Source organism: Tachyglossus aculeatus, chromosome 12 (genome assembly GCF_015852505.1).
Source record: "Tachyglossus aculeatus isolate mTacAcu1 chromosome 12, mTacAcu1.pri, whole genome shotgun sequence".
NCBI classification, from domain to species: domain Eukaryota; kingdom Metazoa; phylum Chordata; class Mammalia; order Monotremata; family Tachyglossidae; genus Tachyglossus; species Tachyglossus aculeatus.
In genome coordinates this window covers 22,548,671-22,565,073 of record NC_052077.1, presented here as the reverse complement: position 1 = coordinate 22,565,073, position 16,403 = coordinate 22,548,671, and the positions used below count along the sequence as shown (strand labels likewise).

General features: G+C 46.0%; 1 protein-coding gene and 1 long non-coding RNA gene across 7 annotated transcripts in view; one reads left to right on the top strand and one right to left on the bottom strand.

Moving 5' to 3' along the window:
- FBXW7 (F-box and WD repeat domain containing 7) overlaps positions 1 to 7,493 on the top strand; it is a 166,538-nt gene extending 159,045 nt beyond the window's left edge. For 5 of the 6 annotated variants that reach the window (XM_038755284.1, XM_038755282.1, XM_038755287.1 and 2 more), the window contains 3 exons: positions 765 to 990; positions 3,999 to 4,209; positions 5,592 to 7,493. In XM_038755284.1, coding sequence (XP_038611212.1) covers positions 765 to 990; positions 3,999 to 4,209; positions 5,592 to 5,860 — 706 coding nt within the window. In that variant the 3' untranslated portion in view covers positions 5,861 to 7,493. The remainder of the gene's footprint in view (positions 1 to 764; positions 991 to 3,998; positions 4,210 to 5,591) is intronic. The other variant, XM_038755283.1, reaches the window with a different exon arrangement.
- On the bottom strand, positions 6,567 to 9,925 carry LOC119935795. The gene is made up of 3 exons (XR_005453445.1): positions 9,841 to 9,925; positions 9,029 to 9,159; positions 6,567 to 6,650 (listed from the first exon to the last, which is right to left on the bottom strand). It is a non-coding gene; the product is annotated as an uncharacterized LOC119935795 (long non-coding RNA).
- Positions 9,926 to 16,403: the final 6,478 nt, after the last annotated feature.

The window sequence follows — 16,403 nt, the reverse complement described above, 5'->3', positions numbered from 1 at the left end:
ACACATTGAGTTCTTTAGCCAGAGATTGTACGTCTATACCAGGTGTTATAATTGAGATGGAGTCTCCCGTCAAAAACAACGGGCAGGCCTAGGTGTTGTCATTCTGGTGCATTTTGTTATTGTCAGACCACTTCTCCGGCTTTCAAGACACAGTATTCTAGAGACCCAAGCTTGTGCCGGGGCTCTGTGCTGTCTGCATTTTTAGTACCCTGTCATATGCTCCCATCAGCTCTAGTTGGAAGGAGTCCATTTCTGAAAATTTTAGTAGTGCATATGATCAATGGCGAGCTGCCTAGCATTTATGGACTTGCTTACACTATCTTTAGCACTCGTACACATGCCTGCTCGAAGTAGCGTGGTTCAGTGGGAAGAGCACGGCCTTGGGAGTCAGAGGGACAACCCGATGACCTTGTATCTACCCCAGTGCTTAGAACAGTGTTTGGCACCTAGTAAGCGCTTAACAAATACCAACATTATTAAATACGATTGAATGAATGAATGAATTATTATTATGATTATTTGTTTTTGACCACTCTAGTTATAAGCATTTTTATGTTTATCTGCCGGGTTAGAATGCAATGTCCAGATGGGCAAGAAAGGGGACCCTTTGTTATTCTCTATCTCCTAAGTGCTTAGGATGGGGCACTGCACTAAGCCTGGGCTCCGTAACGGTGCCCACTATTACTGCACTAAGCTGGGGCTCCGTAAAGGTGCCCATTATTACCACCACCACAATCACTAAGCGCTGCCTTTTGTTTTCACAGAGTTGTCAGTGGTTCTCGAGATGCCACACTTAGAGTGTGGGACATTGAGACAGGCCAGTGTCTGCACGTTCTGATGGGTCACGTTGCTGCTGTCCGATGTGTTCAGTATGACGGTCGCAGGGTTGTTAGTGGAGCGTATGATTTTATGGTGAAAGTATGGGATCCGGAGACTGAGACCTGCCTCCACACGCTGCAAGGGCATACTAACAGAGTCTATTCATTACAGGTAAGAGATTCTGTCTTCTGACACGCTTTCCCTTGGTTGCCCCACTGGCAAGTCATAAAAGTTTGTCCTACTCTAATCCCAGTTAAATTACTGATGCTTACCTGACTGCTAATCCAAAACTAGACAGATAAGACTAGAATTATTTATTATTATTTTAGTATCATTACTGTTATCATTATCGTAACAGATTAAAACATTTTCAACTTTCTTCTGAGAGTCAGGGTTTTTGTTTTGTTATGTTTCCCCCCAATGGTATTTGTTAAGAGCTTACTATGTGTCAGGCACTGTACTACGCTCTGGGGTAGATACAAGCTAATCAAGTTGGCTACAATCCATGTCTCACTTGGGGCTCACAGTCAGCGCTGGCTCAATGGAAAGAGCACAGGCTTGGGAGTCAGCGGTCATGGGTTCAAATTCCGCCAATTGTCAGCTGTGTGACCTTGGGCAAGTCACTTAATTTCTCTGTGCCTCAGTTATCTCATCTGTAAAATGGGGATTAAGACTGTGAGCCCCATGTGGGACAATCTGATCACCTTGTATCCTCCCCAGCACTTAGAACAATGCTTTGCACATAGTAAGTGCTTAACAAATGCCATTATTATTATTATTAATCCCCATTTTACAGATGAGGGTGACTAAAGCCCAGACTTGCCCCAGGTCACACAGCAGGGTAGTGGCAGAGTCGGGATTAGAATCCAAGTCCTTCTGACTCCCGAGCCTGTGCTCTAGCCCCTAGGTCACACTGCTTCTCCTTCAGCGGAGAAGTACTTAGGCTTAGCAGTTGGAATCTGTCAGTCTTAGAGGTTAAGCTGTGTTACAGTGGTTAACTTTGAGCTAATTTCACTGGACTGCAACCTGGGTTTTAATTCACTCCTCAAGAGTGGATTAATTTGACCAAAAAGCCGTCCTTTGCTTTGATAGTTTGGAGGTTGATGGACCATGTAATTGTGATTCCATCCCCACTTAAAATGGAACCACCACTTTTTTTTTTTTGCCTGGGACCGCTGCTGCCATACCGGGGGCATTCCTGAAATGAGTCAATGTAATGAGCCATAGTCTTGAGGAAGTGACTTCAGCGAGCCATTAGAACCAGTGAATTTTAGCCATCTGAGCAACGCATCCTGGGATAAACCTAGAAACCTAGTAAAACGTGAATTAGTGAAGATGAATAAGGGATATAATGCTAGAATTTTCCAATAGTATCATTGTTGGTTAATTGAGGGGAACTTTATTTTCTGCAGGAAGCTTGAACTAAGATATAAAACGTGTTTCCTTCATTTACAGGTGCTTGTCTGAGCAGGTCTAAAATACATGAGCAATGCCTTGTTAGACCCTGGTCAAACCTTATCATGCAGTTTTCAGTTTCTCGTTCTGCCACTAAGACTCAGGGTTCAGTATTTTCCTGTATCTACTAAGTGGCAAACAGCTCCTCTTCACGGGTGTTGAGGAATAAATCCTGTAAACAATTAATTATTGCCAAGGGCATTGAAATCATTTTTTCTGAAAAACTCTCTAAAAAGGAAGAAAGCCTTTTGGGGTGGGAATTGTAGGAGGTGGAAGTAAGATTCCTCGTCAGAAACTCTCCCTCTGCTTGGGAAGCGAAGGTCCCTCTGTCTGCCCAGGTCAGCCTTGTAACATCAACTTCTAAGTAAGTGACTTTTTCCTTTAGTTTCCCATCCGAGGAGAGGCGGAATGTGCGAGGACAAGTGTGTCACATGTTTGCTTTAGCTTGCTCCATTCTGCCTGTTTGGACAGGAAGTTTTCTAAATCATTTGGGTGGGGAAGGCAACAGTTTGAAACTATTGTAATTTATCAGTTCTGAGGGTCAGAGTAGACCTGGTTGCACCCCATAGCAACTCATCCATCCATCGCAAGATGCTTTATGAGGAGCAGCAAAGAGGGCAGAGGGGTGGGAAATGGGGCATCAACCTAGGCTGCAATTGGTGCTTTTCCATCTTAGAATCAGCAGTGGAAATAATAATGTGGTATTTGTTAACGCTTACTATGTGCCAAGCACTGTACTAAACTCTGGGGTAGATAAAGGATAATAGGGTCGGACAAAGTTCCTGTCCCACATGGGGCTCACAGTCTAAATAGGGAAAGGAAGGAGACTAAATCTAAAATAAGAGGGAGAATGGGAAAAGGAGGAGACTAATCTAGAAACAGGAGAAGGCGGCATCAAAAAAGGAAAGCAAGAGAAACAATGAGGGACGAGGGGGAAAATATGGTGTAGAGGCTATTAGTAATTCACATAGCATCTCATAGCAATCATTTCTAGAACAAGTCAGAGCAAGTTTAATGAGGAGAGAACAGCCGGGCTGGGGAGGGGAGTAGCCAGTGTACATCCATGTCGATCATCAAACCGACACCTCGGCTTCATCCCAAGTCCGTTCAGTCGTTTGCTAGAGAACATTTTGTCCTGATCAGCATTAGGGTCACGTGAACAGTCCTTCATCTTACGCAGTTTTCTAATTGGAATCACTTTTGAGCACTGTAAAAGGTACCTCCGGCCTTTCTGAACGTGTAGATGCTGACAAGCAAATTTCCTTTATCACAAGCTCTGTGTTAGCAGCTTCCTCTTCCTTCTGGGAAGTAGTGCTGAGGGGCAGGCCTCAATGGCACCAGAACCAGTCAGAGGTACGTAGAGCTCATGTGTGATGGCTGGGCCTTAAAAAAAAAACAAAAAACAAATAAAAAAGTTTTGAAAGCGCTTAATGTTTATTTGCAAATTTAAAATGTCAGAATTAATGTATAGGAAAACATTAAACCCTGCAGCTAGTTTCCTGCCTGTTAGCATGCTAAAATATGCCGGCATTGGGTGCTTTGCAAGCCTGCCCTGTACAATTCTGCTTTATCTCATAGCTGTTCACCTTAGCAGACGGGTGACAAAATGGGTTTTTACCCTCAAATACGATTTTTTTTTTTCCTCATTAGGAAAAAAAGCCATAGGGCGGGATGCAGCATATAGCTGCCCATCAGTAGATACTAACATAACCTGTCTCTTGTAGTTCGATGGCATCCACGTAGTGAGCGGCTCCCTGGATACTTCAATCCGAGTTTGGGATGTGGAGACGGGAAACTGCATTCACACTTTAACTGGACACCAGTCGTTAACAAGTGGAATGGAACTCAAGGACAACATTCTTGTCTCTGGAAATGCAGATTCTACAGTTAAAATCTGGGATATCAAAACAGGACAGTGTTTACAGACATTGCAAGGTGAGCCTTGATTACCCAGACTTAATAGCTTAAGGCAAAATGCTTATTTCATTAAATGTGTGACCATTTGCTTTGGAACTACAGCAATTGGACCGAGTATTCTTGGGGCAAGTGTTTTAGGTTTAGACCGAAAGAAAGCTAATGTGCTGTTTCTCCAGCACCTGAGTACCCCGTCACCTTCACACCAATTTAGAAAATCACCCATCGAACATCCCATCCTTCGGCGACACATGGGAGGATGGTCGGACTTCAGACTCTAGGTTCGTGGACAGGGAACGTGTCTGCTAATTCAGTTGTATTGTGCTCTTCCAAGCACTTAGTACAGTTCTCTGCCCATAGGGCTCAATAAATACGATCGATTGATCAGCTGTGACGAGCTTAAATCACGTTCTGACTGGGAAACACTAGCCCAATTTTGGACTTGACTTTTCTGACAAGTCAGATGTTAACTCTGATGGCCCCGTTAGGTTCAAAGCAAGTAGGAGGTGGCACTTCCGTTTTTTGAAGTCTCTTGGTCCCTTGAAAAATCGGTTGATTCGGGATGGGAAGCCGCCTACCCTATAAGAGAAAACCAGAGGCTATTTAAACAGAGGAGTGAGACAGATTTTAGTGCGGGGTTTGGCTGTAACTTCATGTAGCTGGCCTCGGATGGTTTTGTTGTTGCTGTTTTTCAGAGAGGTTTTTTTCACAGTGCCTTCCTTCGTATTTTTCTCCCAAAATGAATGCATTCTGCCCTCCGTGCTTCTGAAGGAGTAGGCTTTTCCCAGGCTTGGATCAAGCCCTGCTGGGTTAAAGGCATACTGTCACAGTGACATTTTTTGAAATCCCTTTGATACGTCCTGACAAATCAGCATCAAAGTCCTATCCTAGACTTTCCATGTCCTGGATCCTTCAGCCCCCTGGGATTATGTTTTTTTCAGTCAGGCTCATGGTTGACTGCCTAATAGATTTCCGAACTGGTGCTTCCTCTCCAGAAACTCTCCCTCACTCAAGGGGTTGGAGTTGTGTTCATTAAGTTGTCACCTTTGGCTGGCCGATTCGGTGTGGCATTAGGAGGGTCACCTAAGGAGCAGGTGGGCTCACCAGCAGGCTCACAGGAGAGCGCCACGGAGAAATGCAAAGGACGTAACTCTCCCATCTCTAACCCTGATCAAAAGCCTAGATAATGGAACTTGGGAAAATTACGCCCTCGCTCAGAAAATAGATCCCACATCTGTCCACAACCACAGAGGTCCGGAGAGATCTGAGCATAAGGTTTCTAAATGTGTGCCGCTTTAAATAGCTACAGTCTGTCCTAACGTAGGAGCCTCCTTCAGATGACTACATGAGTAATCTAGAGCCGTGATTTCTAACCAACAACTAAATTCCTTTGGTTTCGCTAGGTCCCAACAAGCATCAGAGTGCCGTGACCTGTTTACAGTTCAACAAGAACTTTGTAATTACCAGCTCCGATGATGGGACTGTAAAACTGTGGGACTTGAAAACGGGTGAATTTATCCGCAATCTGGTCACATTGGAGAGTGGGGGGAGCGGAGGTGTCGTGTGGAGGATCAGAGCCTCCAACACAAAGCTAGTGTGTGCAGTTGGAAGCCGCAATGGGACTGAGGAAACAAAGCTGCTGGTGCTGGACTTTGATGTGGACATGAAGTGAAGAGGGGAAAAGATGAATGTGTCCAAATGTGTAGATGACGTATTCCCCGCCCTTCCCCCCCTGCAACAACGACAAAACAACAACAACAAAATCCCTTGTTCTCAGTGGTGCAGGATGTTGGCTTGGGGCAACAGATCGGAAAGACCTACAGGTGAAGGAGGAGAAGACGAACAGATGACAAACCATAACTGACGAGAGAGAGGCATCCGCTGCCTCATCACAGAGAGGGAGAGGCTTCACTTTGGACTGAGGGCAGCTTTGCAAAATATGACTTTCTAAATCAAACCAGGTGCAATTATTTCTTTAATTTCCTCTCGAGCAAGCAGTCACTGGGCAGTGTGAATTCTGAAATGTTACAAATTGGGATAACCTGTTCCTTTACCACTGAGATCTAGAAAGGATCTGCAATAACAGCAAAACGATGACCGGTTGACTTTCAAATTAGAGAGCATCTGCAACAAAAAGTCATTTTTCTGGTATGGAAAAGCTAAAAATTTTACTGTGAATTGTTTTTGTACAGTTTTATCAGAAAAGAAGCTTTTTTTTCCTTTTTCTTTTTTCTTTTTTTTTTTGCCAACCATTGCCAATGTCAATCAATCACAGTATTAGCCTCTGTTAATCTATTTACTGTTGCTTCCATTTACACTCTTCAACGCGCAAGTTGTCCTGGGTTCTGTGAGTCCTGAGATGGATTGAATTCTCGATGCTGGTGCTAGAAGTAGGTCTTCAAATATGGGATTGTTGTCCCACCCCTGTACTGTATTCCCAGTGGCCAAACTTATTTATGCTGCTAAATGAAAGAAAAAAAAAAGCAAATTATTTTTTTTTATTTTTTTTTTCTGCTGTGACGTTTTAGTCCCAGACTGAATTCCAAATTTGCTCTAGTTTGGTTACAGAAAAAGACTTTTTGCCACTGAAACTTGAGCCATCTGTGCCTCTAAGAGGCTGAGAATGGGAGAGTTTCAGACAATTAAGAGTGAAGTTTGCCTGCAGTAAGGAATTGAGAGTGTGTGCAAAGCTTATTTTCTTTTTTCTGGGCAAAAAATTAAAACACATTCCTTAGAACAAAGCTGTTCCAGCCTGTTCTGTGGGGAAACTTTTCTTTTTGAGGGCTGTGGTGAATGGAATGAACATACATAATAAAACTGACAAAATGTTTTAAAAAAATATAAAACACAAAAATGAAAATAAAAGTTGCTGGTCAGTCTTAGTGTTCTGCAGTATTTGGGAAACAAAACAGCTGTTACAGTTTTATTGCTGTGAGTAACTGACAAAGCAGAAACTCGAGTTTCTGTAGAAAAGGTATCACATGCAAACAAACAAAAAAAATGAATGAAAAAGTCCAATGGTTTGCCTCATTCTCCAAGAGCCACAACTCAAGCTGAACTGTGAAAGTGGTTTAACACTGTATCCTAGGCGATCTTGGTTTTTTTTTTTTTCCTCCTCTTGTTTTTTGTTTTATTTATAGTCTGATTTAAAACAATCAGATTCCAGTTGGTTAATTTTAGTTATGTAACAACCTGACATGATGGAGGAAAAACAACCTTTAAAGGGATTGTGTCTATGGTTTGATTCACTTAGAAATTTTATTTTCTTATAACTTAAGTGCAATAAAATGTGTTTTTTCATGTTAGTTTGCCTTTTTCTTCTAGCGGTGTAGTGTTCCCTTCATTGCTCGTGTTGGCTTGCTCTGACATGTAAACTCCCCAAATCTTGACTTTTTGACTCTAGACTCACGCTCTACAGTGTGAAACCCAGGAGTCAAAAATGCAGTTCTGTATTTCATCTAAAAAGTCTGGAGAAGAAGGGTTCTTCATTTGAAAATTTTCTGACTTCTGCAAGAGAGGAGAACGTTCAGGTCACAAGTCCCCCAGCTCACACTGGGTGAACTTGGGTTCTTCGGTGAGTTGTCTGTGGAGATGTCGGGGGCTTCAGAGAATGTCCACAGTCCAAGCGGTAACTGACTTGAAAGTAAACTGACCCAATCAATCAATCAATCAGAAGGACATCAGAGGGAAAATGTGAGTGAACTCCAGAGGCTCTTGTACTTTCTCAAAGATTGTTCTGTTATTGTCATCTTGGCCTGTTCCAATAGCGCAAAACTCAGTGTCGTATTGATGGACCGCACTGATTCATTCAGTCCTCAGTAGGTCAGTAGCAGGCGGAAGACAAGGAGGTACTTGAAATGGCCCCAGAACAATCCAGTAATGCCCAGGATTTTTAAACTACCGTCCGAGTTGCTCAAAATGGGCAATCCGTGTACCTCTGGGGCTGTCGATCCAGTCTTTTTTTAAAAGCTGAAGATTTTAAACATACCCTGTTGCCCCACACAAATTTTCAAAATCTGTGCCTGGGTGGTAAAGGCTCCTTTGGGGACTGTAGGGCCTGTGAAGAGGCTCTACTATGAAGAGGGCAGGGATGAGCTGACTGCCTTCAACTCCCCACATTTAGCACAGAAGCAGGCAGCACCGCTCTGGATTCTCTGCAACTCCCACAGCCTCACAAGGTGGGAGGCAAGGGTGGGCAGACAGGCAGGCCCTGACTCATGCTGCCACGGTTATTCTGATGTCTCTTCCCACATTCCTGGGGAGAGAGGAGGAGGAGAAGCAGGGAGAAAGAAGGTGAGCCAGCGAGGTTTCCTCAGGCTGGAAAGACAGAAGCTTCTCATTGTATCTTGTCCAGCTCCACGCTGGGAAATAAAGTGACTGTAATCCAAGTCTTTGGAGTGAGCGAGCCTTCCTCTGACCATACACCTGTACAGGAATTTGGTCATTTCTCCCACTTACGAGTGCATAATTTTCTCTGACAGTGCCACCTGAAAAAGCCCAAACCAATGGTGACTGTGATCCGTGAATGTGAATCAGTGTGTCAGAGGAGGTAGCTTTGTACAGTGTCTGGCACATAGTAAGCACTTAAAAAATACCATAAAAAAAGAGGTAGACTTATTCGAAGGGTTTCTTCAGGGCCAAGCTATTCTATTCTGTAGTTATAGTAAAATGCACTCATTAAGTTATTATGTGCCAGGCTCTGCCAAGCACTGTAGCAGACCCACTTTTTGTCCTACAAGGAGATCATAATCTAGGAAGTCCCAAGACAGACATTCTGTTCTCCTGGAGCATGTAGTTCCACTGACCTTGTTGCTGGGGAATTAGAAAACATTTTTCTGACCTCATCTTAGTCCTTTTGCATGTGGCACTCCTTGACATCAGAAGAAGCAGTTGCATGCCTGTGTGGTGTCGCAATGGGTTGAATGATACAGCACCAGTTGTCCTTTCTGTTTCTGGAAGAATACAACCCTCCTGTAGTAGGCAAACTGACATAATTAGTTTTTGCTCTCATTAATATACATCAAGATTCCTCACATCCAAATTGGATTATAAATAATTTTGCTTAAGTTTTTCTTTACAATTTTATGCTTCGCTTGACCAACCTGAGGAATAACTGTAGTTGCTACACAAATAATCTTAAAGCCCAAAATAAACCAGGTTCTAGGTAAGAAAGAATAGGATACAAACATTACAGAACCTCCCAACTACATCTGTTTTTAATCAGGCTCCAGTTGCCCAGGGCCATCCGATCTAACTCCTCTTTGCCCTTAGTGTGTTTGGAAGGGAGGGTGGGAAGATGGCACCTCTCCATCAGGTGCCATTCATGAAAATGCTGTAAGAGCAGGAGCAATTACCCAAAACAGAAAAACCCCAAACTTCACCTTGCCAACTTCTCCCCGAAAGGCAGGATATCAGGGGCTGTTCTGTGGGGTTGGTGCCAAAGAGGAACCCCAGAGACCTGGATATCTCCCTGATCCCCCTTTTCCAAAAGCAGGGCTAAGGGGCTGTAGCAGAACCAATCCAGCCCTAAACCTCAGAGCTCAGAGGAGCCTTCAGAGAACATCTCTGCCCGCCCCTTCTCCCTTAAAACCATGTCCCAGTGCCTATCTCTTTGGCCTATGACTGTGAGCCCATTTTAATTTGAGTTCTTACCCAGGACGTGATTCCTTCAAGGCTTGGACTAGCTTCCTTAGGGCTCCTGCCCCACAGGCTTGGCTTAACTCTCCACGCTACTCAGTGCGATGTGGTGCAGGGGGAGGCTAAAGGCATCCCCTGAAGTGGCACAAATGGCAGCTCCCGGGAGAGATGGGCGTGATGTGTTCCCCTCTGCATCCATCAGAAGCTGTAGGAAGCTTGCTGGGGCCTGTAACATCAAAGGGTGGATCTGCCGCAGGGGCCCAAGAAACCCTGGTAAAAATCCCCATCAGAGAGAGAGAGAGAGAGAAAGTTACTTTGATCTGAGTGCTATTAAATGCTTGAAGGTGTCAGGACCTACTGTGAATCTTGGAGAAAACTAGGAGTGGGAACTGGATGAGGCTGAGACTGGCAGGGTCCACTCATGCCTCCTTGAACAAAGGGGTGGGGCGGGGAGAGGGTACTTGTTCCTTCAGATGCCTGGATGATGGGTCCATGTCTCCCCACCCCCCCGCAGATAAGTTTGGATCCAGGGGATCCAGCTGCTCCACCACCTCCTCTTCGTGCAGACGCTTTGGAGAGAGGGCGGACAAGCGGAGCCCTTGAAGACCCAGCCGAGGGAGGTGCCAACAACCAGGTCTGCAATCACGCGGCCGGGAATACGGTGGCGGGGTTGAGCTGGAGAGACTTCTGTGGTGTTTACCAAGCGCTTATTCTGTGCCAAGCCATGGGATCGGCACAAGTTAATCAGTTGGGAAAGCTAGAATCCTAACCCCATTTTACAGATGAGAAAACTGAACTACAGCCAGGCCGTGACTTATCCAAGGGTACCCAGCAGTTCCATGACAGAGCTGAGATTAGGCCCTGAACAGTTCCATCCTCTTTGCACTAGGCCACGCTGCCTCTCTTGGAAGAGGAAAGATGCACCCCTCAAGATGCAGTATTAGAGAGTCACTGAGATAGTGCAGGTAGATGCCATAAACACAGGGTTAATCTAAACTGGTTAGGGGGACAAATGATCCAATTAATGCATAAAAATCCCCTTAAAGCTCTACAGTGCTTCACTTGCCCCAGATTTAAGGCAGAAATTCAAACCTAAGCTGCAGTCATCCTAGTGCACCAGATAGTGAAGGACAATTCTCAGTATCCACCGTGTGCGATGGAATCAGTCACGTTTGCGCCCTTCAACCGCCTACTAACAAGGAGAGGCCTCCCCCCTCAGTCACCTTCAGGTTCCAAGAACCCAGCTACCTGAATCTAGATCGGACTAGAGGGAAAGGACACTTAAGAGAATGGAGGAAAAAAAGGTCACATCTTGCCTTGAGAATGCTTCTGATTTGAATAAAAAAAACCAACAACCAGACTATGCTAAACTATTCAACCATTCTCTCCCCCAACCATACTAAACAGATACTGCTTAAAGCTCAAAATGTTTAGCCCTTCCAGCTGAAATCCTTCAAACTTGAGCTCGTCAAATGTCCATCATTCCCGAGCATCCATTCATGTTGGAGGAAGATTATTCCCTCTACAAGCCCGATTTAGGCTCCAGTGACACTATGGGGTCTGATACTTTTCACCTACCCCATGCCAGTCTACAACCCCATATTCTCAGCAGCAGATAAACAGTTTGTCAGAGCTCCTGACCCAACAAAACGTCCACTATCAGCTCCCCCCCCCACCCCCCCGGGCCCTCCATCCTGGGCAGTGGAAGTGGGATGTCCGGTGGGATTCTCATTAATCAGGTCGTTTGGTAACCCTGAACCACCCCTGGGTTCCAGGAAGCATGCGGCGTGTGTCCACCATCCCCATCATGTTGCCAATCCTCAGGGCATACTGGGCAGCCGGCACAGTTGGCTGCGAGCTTCCTTGGCTTTAGACTGAGCCCACTGTTGGGTAGGGACTGTCTCTATATGTTGCCAACTTGTACTTCCCAAGCGCTCAGTACAGTGCTCTGCACACAGTAAGCGCTCAATAAATACGATTGATTGATTGATTGGCTTCAGGCATGCACAGCTTTGGACATGCAGGGCTCTGCTCTGCTCGCTAGGTACCTTTTCTCCTCTTTCTCCCCTTCCACGAAGATAGCGGGTCATCAACAGAGGGGTCTGTTTTTGCCCTCACTACCTTGAGGTTAGGACTCCACAGGAAAGACGACCAGGCAGGCGGGTTTTTCCCCAGCAGCATCAGATGGGCAGTGCAGCGATTTGAGGAGCCCTCTCGAGGCTCCCTCTCGCCACTGAGAAGGCAACCAGGGCCCGCTTGACCAGGATGGAGCGACTAGCCCTCCCCCAGCCAGTTGCCCCTGCCCCATCCTGAGGGCAGTTACTGGAGAGCCAGTGGTGAGTTCCAGGTGGTCACCATGGCAACCAGGAAGCTGGCTGCCATGGAGGGGAGCAGCTGCACTTTCTCCAACCGTCCTGGAAGCCACAGTTGGAGACAGAGGGTTGAGCGGGAACGACGCTGGCGCCCCTGCTCTGGAGCTCAGGTTCCTAGCCCTGACCATAATTACAACCCCTGCTTCGTTAGGTCACGGCTTGACGTTTCAGATCAAATGAGCAAAATGGCCTTTTAGCCCCCCCTTTCTCCTTTCACCCCTTCCCAGAAACAGGCACATCGATCAATGAGGGGGAAGGACTGCGTGCCCAAGGTCCGAGCAGACCCCCCCAGTGACTCCTTTCACAGCACAGTGTTGTCACCCCAAAGCGGCTGTTCCCAACGTCACCGACTGTCAGAACTCACTGGTTTTTGCAAGCAGGCAGAGGCGGCTGTGCGGGGTGTTAGGGAAGCAACATGGCATAGTGGATACAGCACAGGCTTGGGAGTCGGAAGGTTATTGATTCTAATCCTGGCTCCACCACTTGTCTGCTGTGTGACCTTGGGCAAGTCACTTCACTTCCTGGTGTCTTAGTTACCTCATCTGTAAAATGGGGATAGAGACTGTGAGCCCCGCATGGGATGGACTGTGTCCAACCTGATTTGCTCGTATCCACCCCAGTGCTTAGTACAGTGCTTGGCATATAGTAAGCACTTAACAAACACCACAGTCATTATTATTATTATTATGGGAGCCAATTTTGCCACCAAATGGACACCTTTTGGTTTCGCTCCTCCCACATTCCTCAGGAAATGGCTCTAACTGCGCTCTGAAGCAACTGAGCTAGGCAAGCTTATCCTTGAGCTGGGCTGCTTATATTGATGCCTGTTGACTTGTTTTGATGTCTGCCCCACGCAACCCTAACCCTAACCCCCGCCTTCTCCCCACAGACTGTAAACCCGGGGTGGGCAGGGATTGTCTCTCTTCATTGCTGAATTGTATTTTCCAAGTGCTTAGTACAAAGCTCTGCACACAGTAAGCGCTCAATAAATATGATTGAATTAATGAATGCTTAGTCACCGGCTGGCTGAAAATCAAACATAGCAAGTACCCTGGCACTGGAAACTGCTCTCTGGGTTCTCTGCTCATTTATTGCCGCCAATGGAGCTTTCAGAGGCCGGGTTCATTTTGAAGCCATTTCTCTTTCTGGGAGAACGGGCCCGAAGAACTGGGAAATGGTGGACAAAGTGACCCCAAAGCTCAGACGGGAGGGAGGGAGAGAAGGAGGATCCTCCCACCACGGTGCAGTGTTGTCAAGAGCTAAGGACAAGATTCCTGATCTCTAAAGCCACAGGAACTCTGAGCCTTTACCCAGAAAAACGTGGACTCAGACTTAAAGTGGAAAGTTGTAGCTTCCCTGGCCCAGCCAGACCAAGGAAGCAGGAGCTGGGTAGGGAAAGATGTATGCTCTCACCTTCCTTGAGAAATCCACTCTAACCAGAAGCAGCATGGCGTAGTGGATGAAGCACGGGCCCGCGAGTCAAAAAGACCTGGGTTCTGATCCTGCCTCTACCACTTGTCTGCAGTGTGACTTCGGGCAAGTCACTTCATCATCATCATCATCAATCGTATTTATTGAGCGCTTACTGTGTGCAGAGCACTGTACTAAGCGCTTGGGAAGTACAAATTGGCAACATAACTTCACTGCTTGGCGCCTCAGTCACCTCATCTGTAAAATGGGGATTAAGGCGGTGAGCCCTATATGGGGCAGGTTAACCCATTTATCTTGTATCTATGTGACTTTCTCAAGAGCACAGAGTAGGCAGATGATAATAATAATAATGGCATTTTTTAAGCACTTACTATGTGCAAAGCACTGTTCTAAGCGCTGGGGAGGTTACAAGGTGATCAGGTTGTCCCTCGGGGAGCTCACAGTCTTCATCCCCATTTGACAGATGAGGTAACTGAGGCACAGAGAAGTGACTTGCCCAAAGTCACACAGCTGACATTTGGCGGAGCCGGGGTTTGAACCCATGATCTTTGACTCCAAAGCCCGTGCTCTTTCCACTGAGTGATGACAACTTAGGTCGCCTGACCCTCAGGCCTGTGATCTATCTTCCTACTAGGCCATGCTGCTTCCTGAGCATTTGACATCCTAAGTATTCAGCCGCACAAGTACTCAAATATTTTTGCTGCACTGACCCAATGTTCATCAAAATGGAGCAAATTAGAGTTCAGAACAGAATACAAAGAAAATTAGTCTATAGAAACCAGTTTTATCCATTCCAGTTAGAGAAGCCTCACACTTCTAACACCAAAGGAAATTATAGTGCTTATTTTTGCAAGCTGCTGGTTTTATCCTTTATTGCATTCAATTTACAATCAAATGAAGAAAAGATCCCGAGACCTCATTAAGGACTTAATTTTCCATTTGGGTCTCAGACCTATTTTATCACTGGGAGATCAAGGAACAATTTGGAAAACCGAACTCTTGGTCTGTAAATAAATAAAAGCCTATTTTTATCCCGCAGACGCTCAATTGCTCGTACGCCTAACAGAACCTTCCTCTCACCTCCAGAGAGGATACAGCATGCTATTCTTCAGCAAAATTGATTTTTAGAAAAAGCAATTCTTTCGGTCCCGAGGACTCAGCCCTGTAAAATAATGCGGCCTTCAGTCCGCAGACTCCACCCAGGTCTATCGACTCCGCTCAAGTCTGCTGCTTCCCCTCCACCCCTCCACCCAGATCTGCTGCCTCTGCTCAGGTCTGCAGGCTCCTCTCCAAGTCTGCTGCATAACCTTAGGCAAGCCACTTCACTTCTCTGTGCCTCAGTTACCCCATCTGTAATACAGGGATTGAGACTGTGAGTCCCATGTGGGACAGGGACTGTGTCCAACCTGATAAACTTGTATCTACTCCAGTGCTTAGTACAGTGCCTGGCACATAGTACGTGCTTAACAAATACCACAATTCCTTCTGCCTCAGTCTGACAGCTTCCCAAAGTCTTCCCCCTCTGCTCAATCTGCCAGTTGCCTCACAACCTACGCCATGGACTCTGAGCAAAATATTAAGGATGTGGAGACACCGGAAATGAAACCCTCCAGATCAGACATATTGTAGCCCTGAACTTTCGATCCCTAGAGGGAGTTTGTAAAGTACGATAATTAAAACTGAGTGCCATCACCCTTACAGAGCTCTACTTTCACGGAGGCACCAGGAAGAAGGACAGAGAAAATGTTTTTAAATTGCCCTCCAGTCTATTTTTGAAAACGTGCACACTAAATACTGCTTCCTGGGAGACCTGAGTCAAAGCTCCCTCCACACGAGGGAGGAACGTAATTCGAGGAATTCAGCTTTTTGAAGCCAGATGCTGTCTGAGGGAGACGGGAAGGAGAGCTAAAGTGGCAAATTAAGATCTCTGAAGCATTCTTCCCATCCTCCTCCCTTCACGGAACGTGCGCCCAAGCTGTCTCAGACCTCGGCAGTCTCCGATTGATCTTATTGGTCTTAATGGCCCAAATAATCTATGTGAAAGAAAGCGTCAATCTCTCTCGGGAGAGAGTGCTGTTGCTGTTACTGCTCAGGGAGCAGCAATGGAAAGCATTCTTAATTCCTGTCCTCATCTCCACTCCCACCTCCTCCCGGAGAGCCCCAGTGGGGGCTTGGGCTGCACCTGAAGGTGTACGTCACAACAAGGGGTAAGCAATGGCTTGGGAAAAGCACTCAGACAGTAGCCGGTTGGGGAGAAAAGTAACTATATAATCTTAACTGTGGGATTTCTTAAGGACCTACTATGTACCAAACACCGTACTAAGCACTGGGGAAGAAACAAGATAATCTGACTGGACGTTTTAAATTTGTCCCACATAATCAGTCATTCAATGCTATTGAGTGCTTACTGCGTATAGAGGACTGGAGTAAGGGTTTGGGAGTACAACAGAGGTGGTAGACATGTTCCCTACCAACAAGGAACTTACAGTCTAGAGGGGGAGACCGACATTAATGTAAATAAATACATTGTAAGTGCTGTGGGGCTGAGGGTGAGGTGGATAGCAAAGTGCCCAAAGAGTACAGATCCAGATGCACAGATGACACATAAGGGAGAAGGAATTGGGGAAAGATGGTTTAATTGGAGAAGGCCTCTTGATGTGACCTTAACTCAGGAGCCATTCAGCTTGACTCGAACCAAGCAGCTCTCTCCCTCCTACCTTACATCACTGATTTTCAACTATGCCCCAGCCTGCTCCCTTTGTTCCCCTAAGGCCA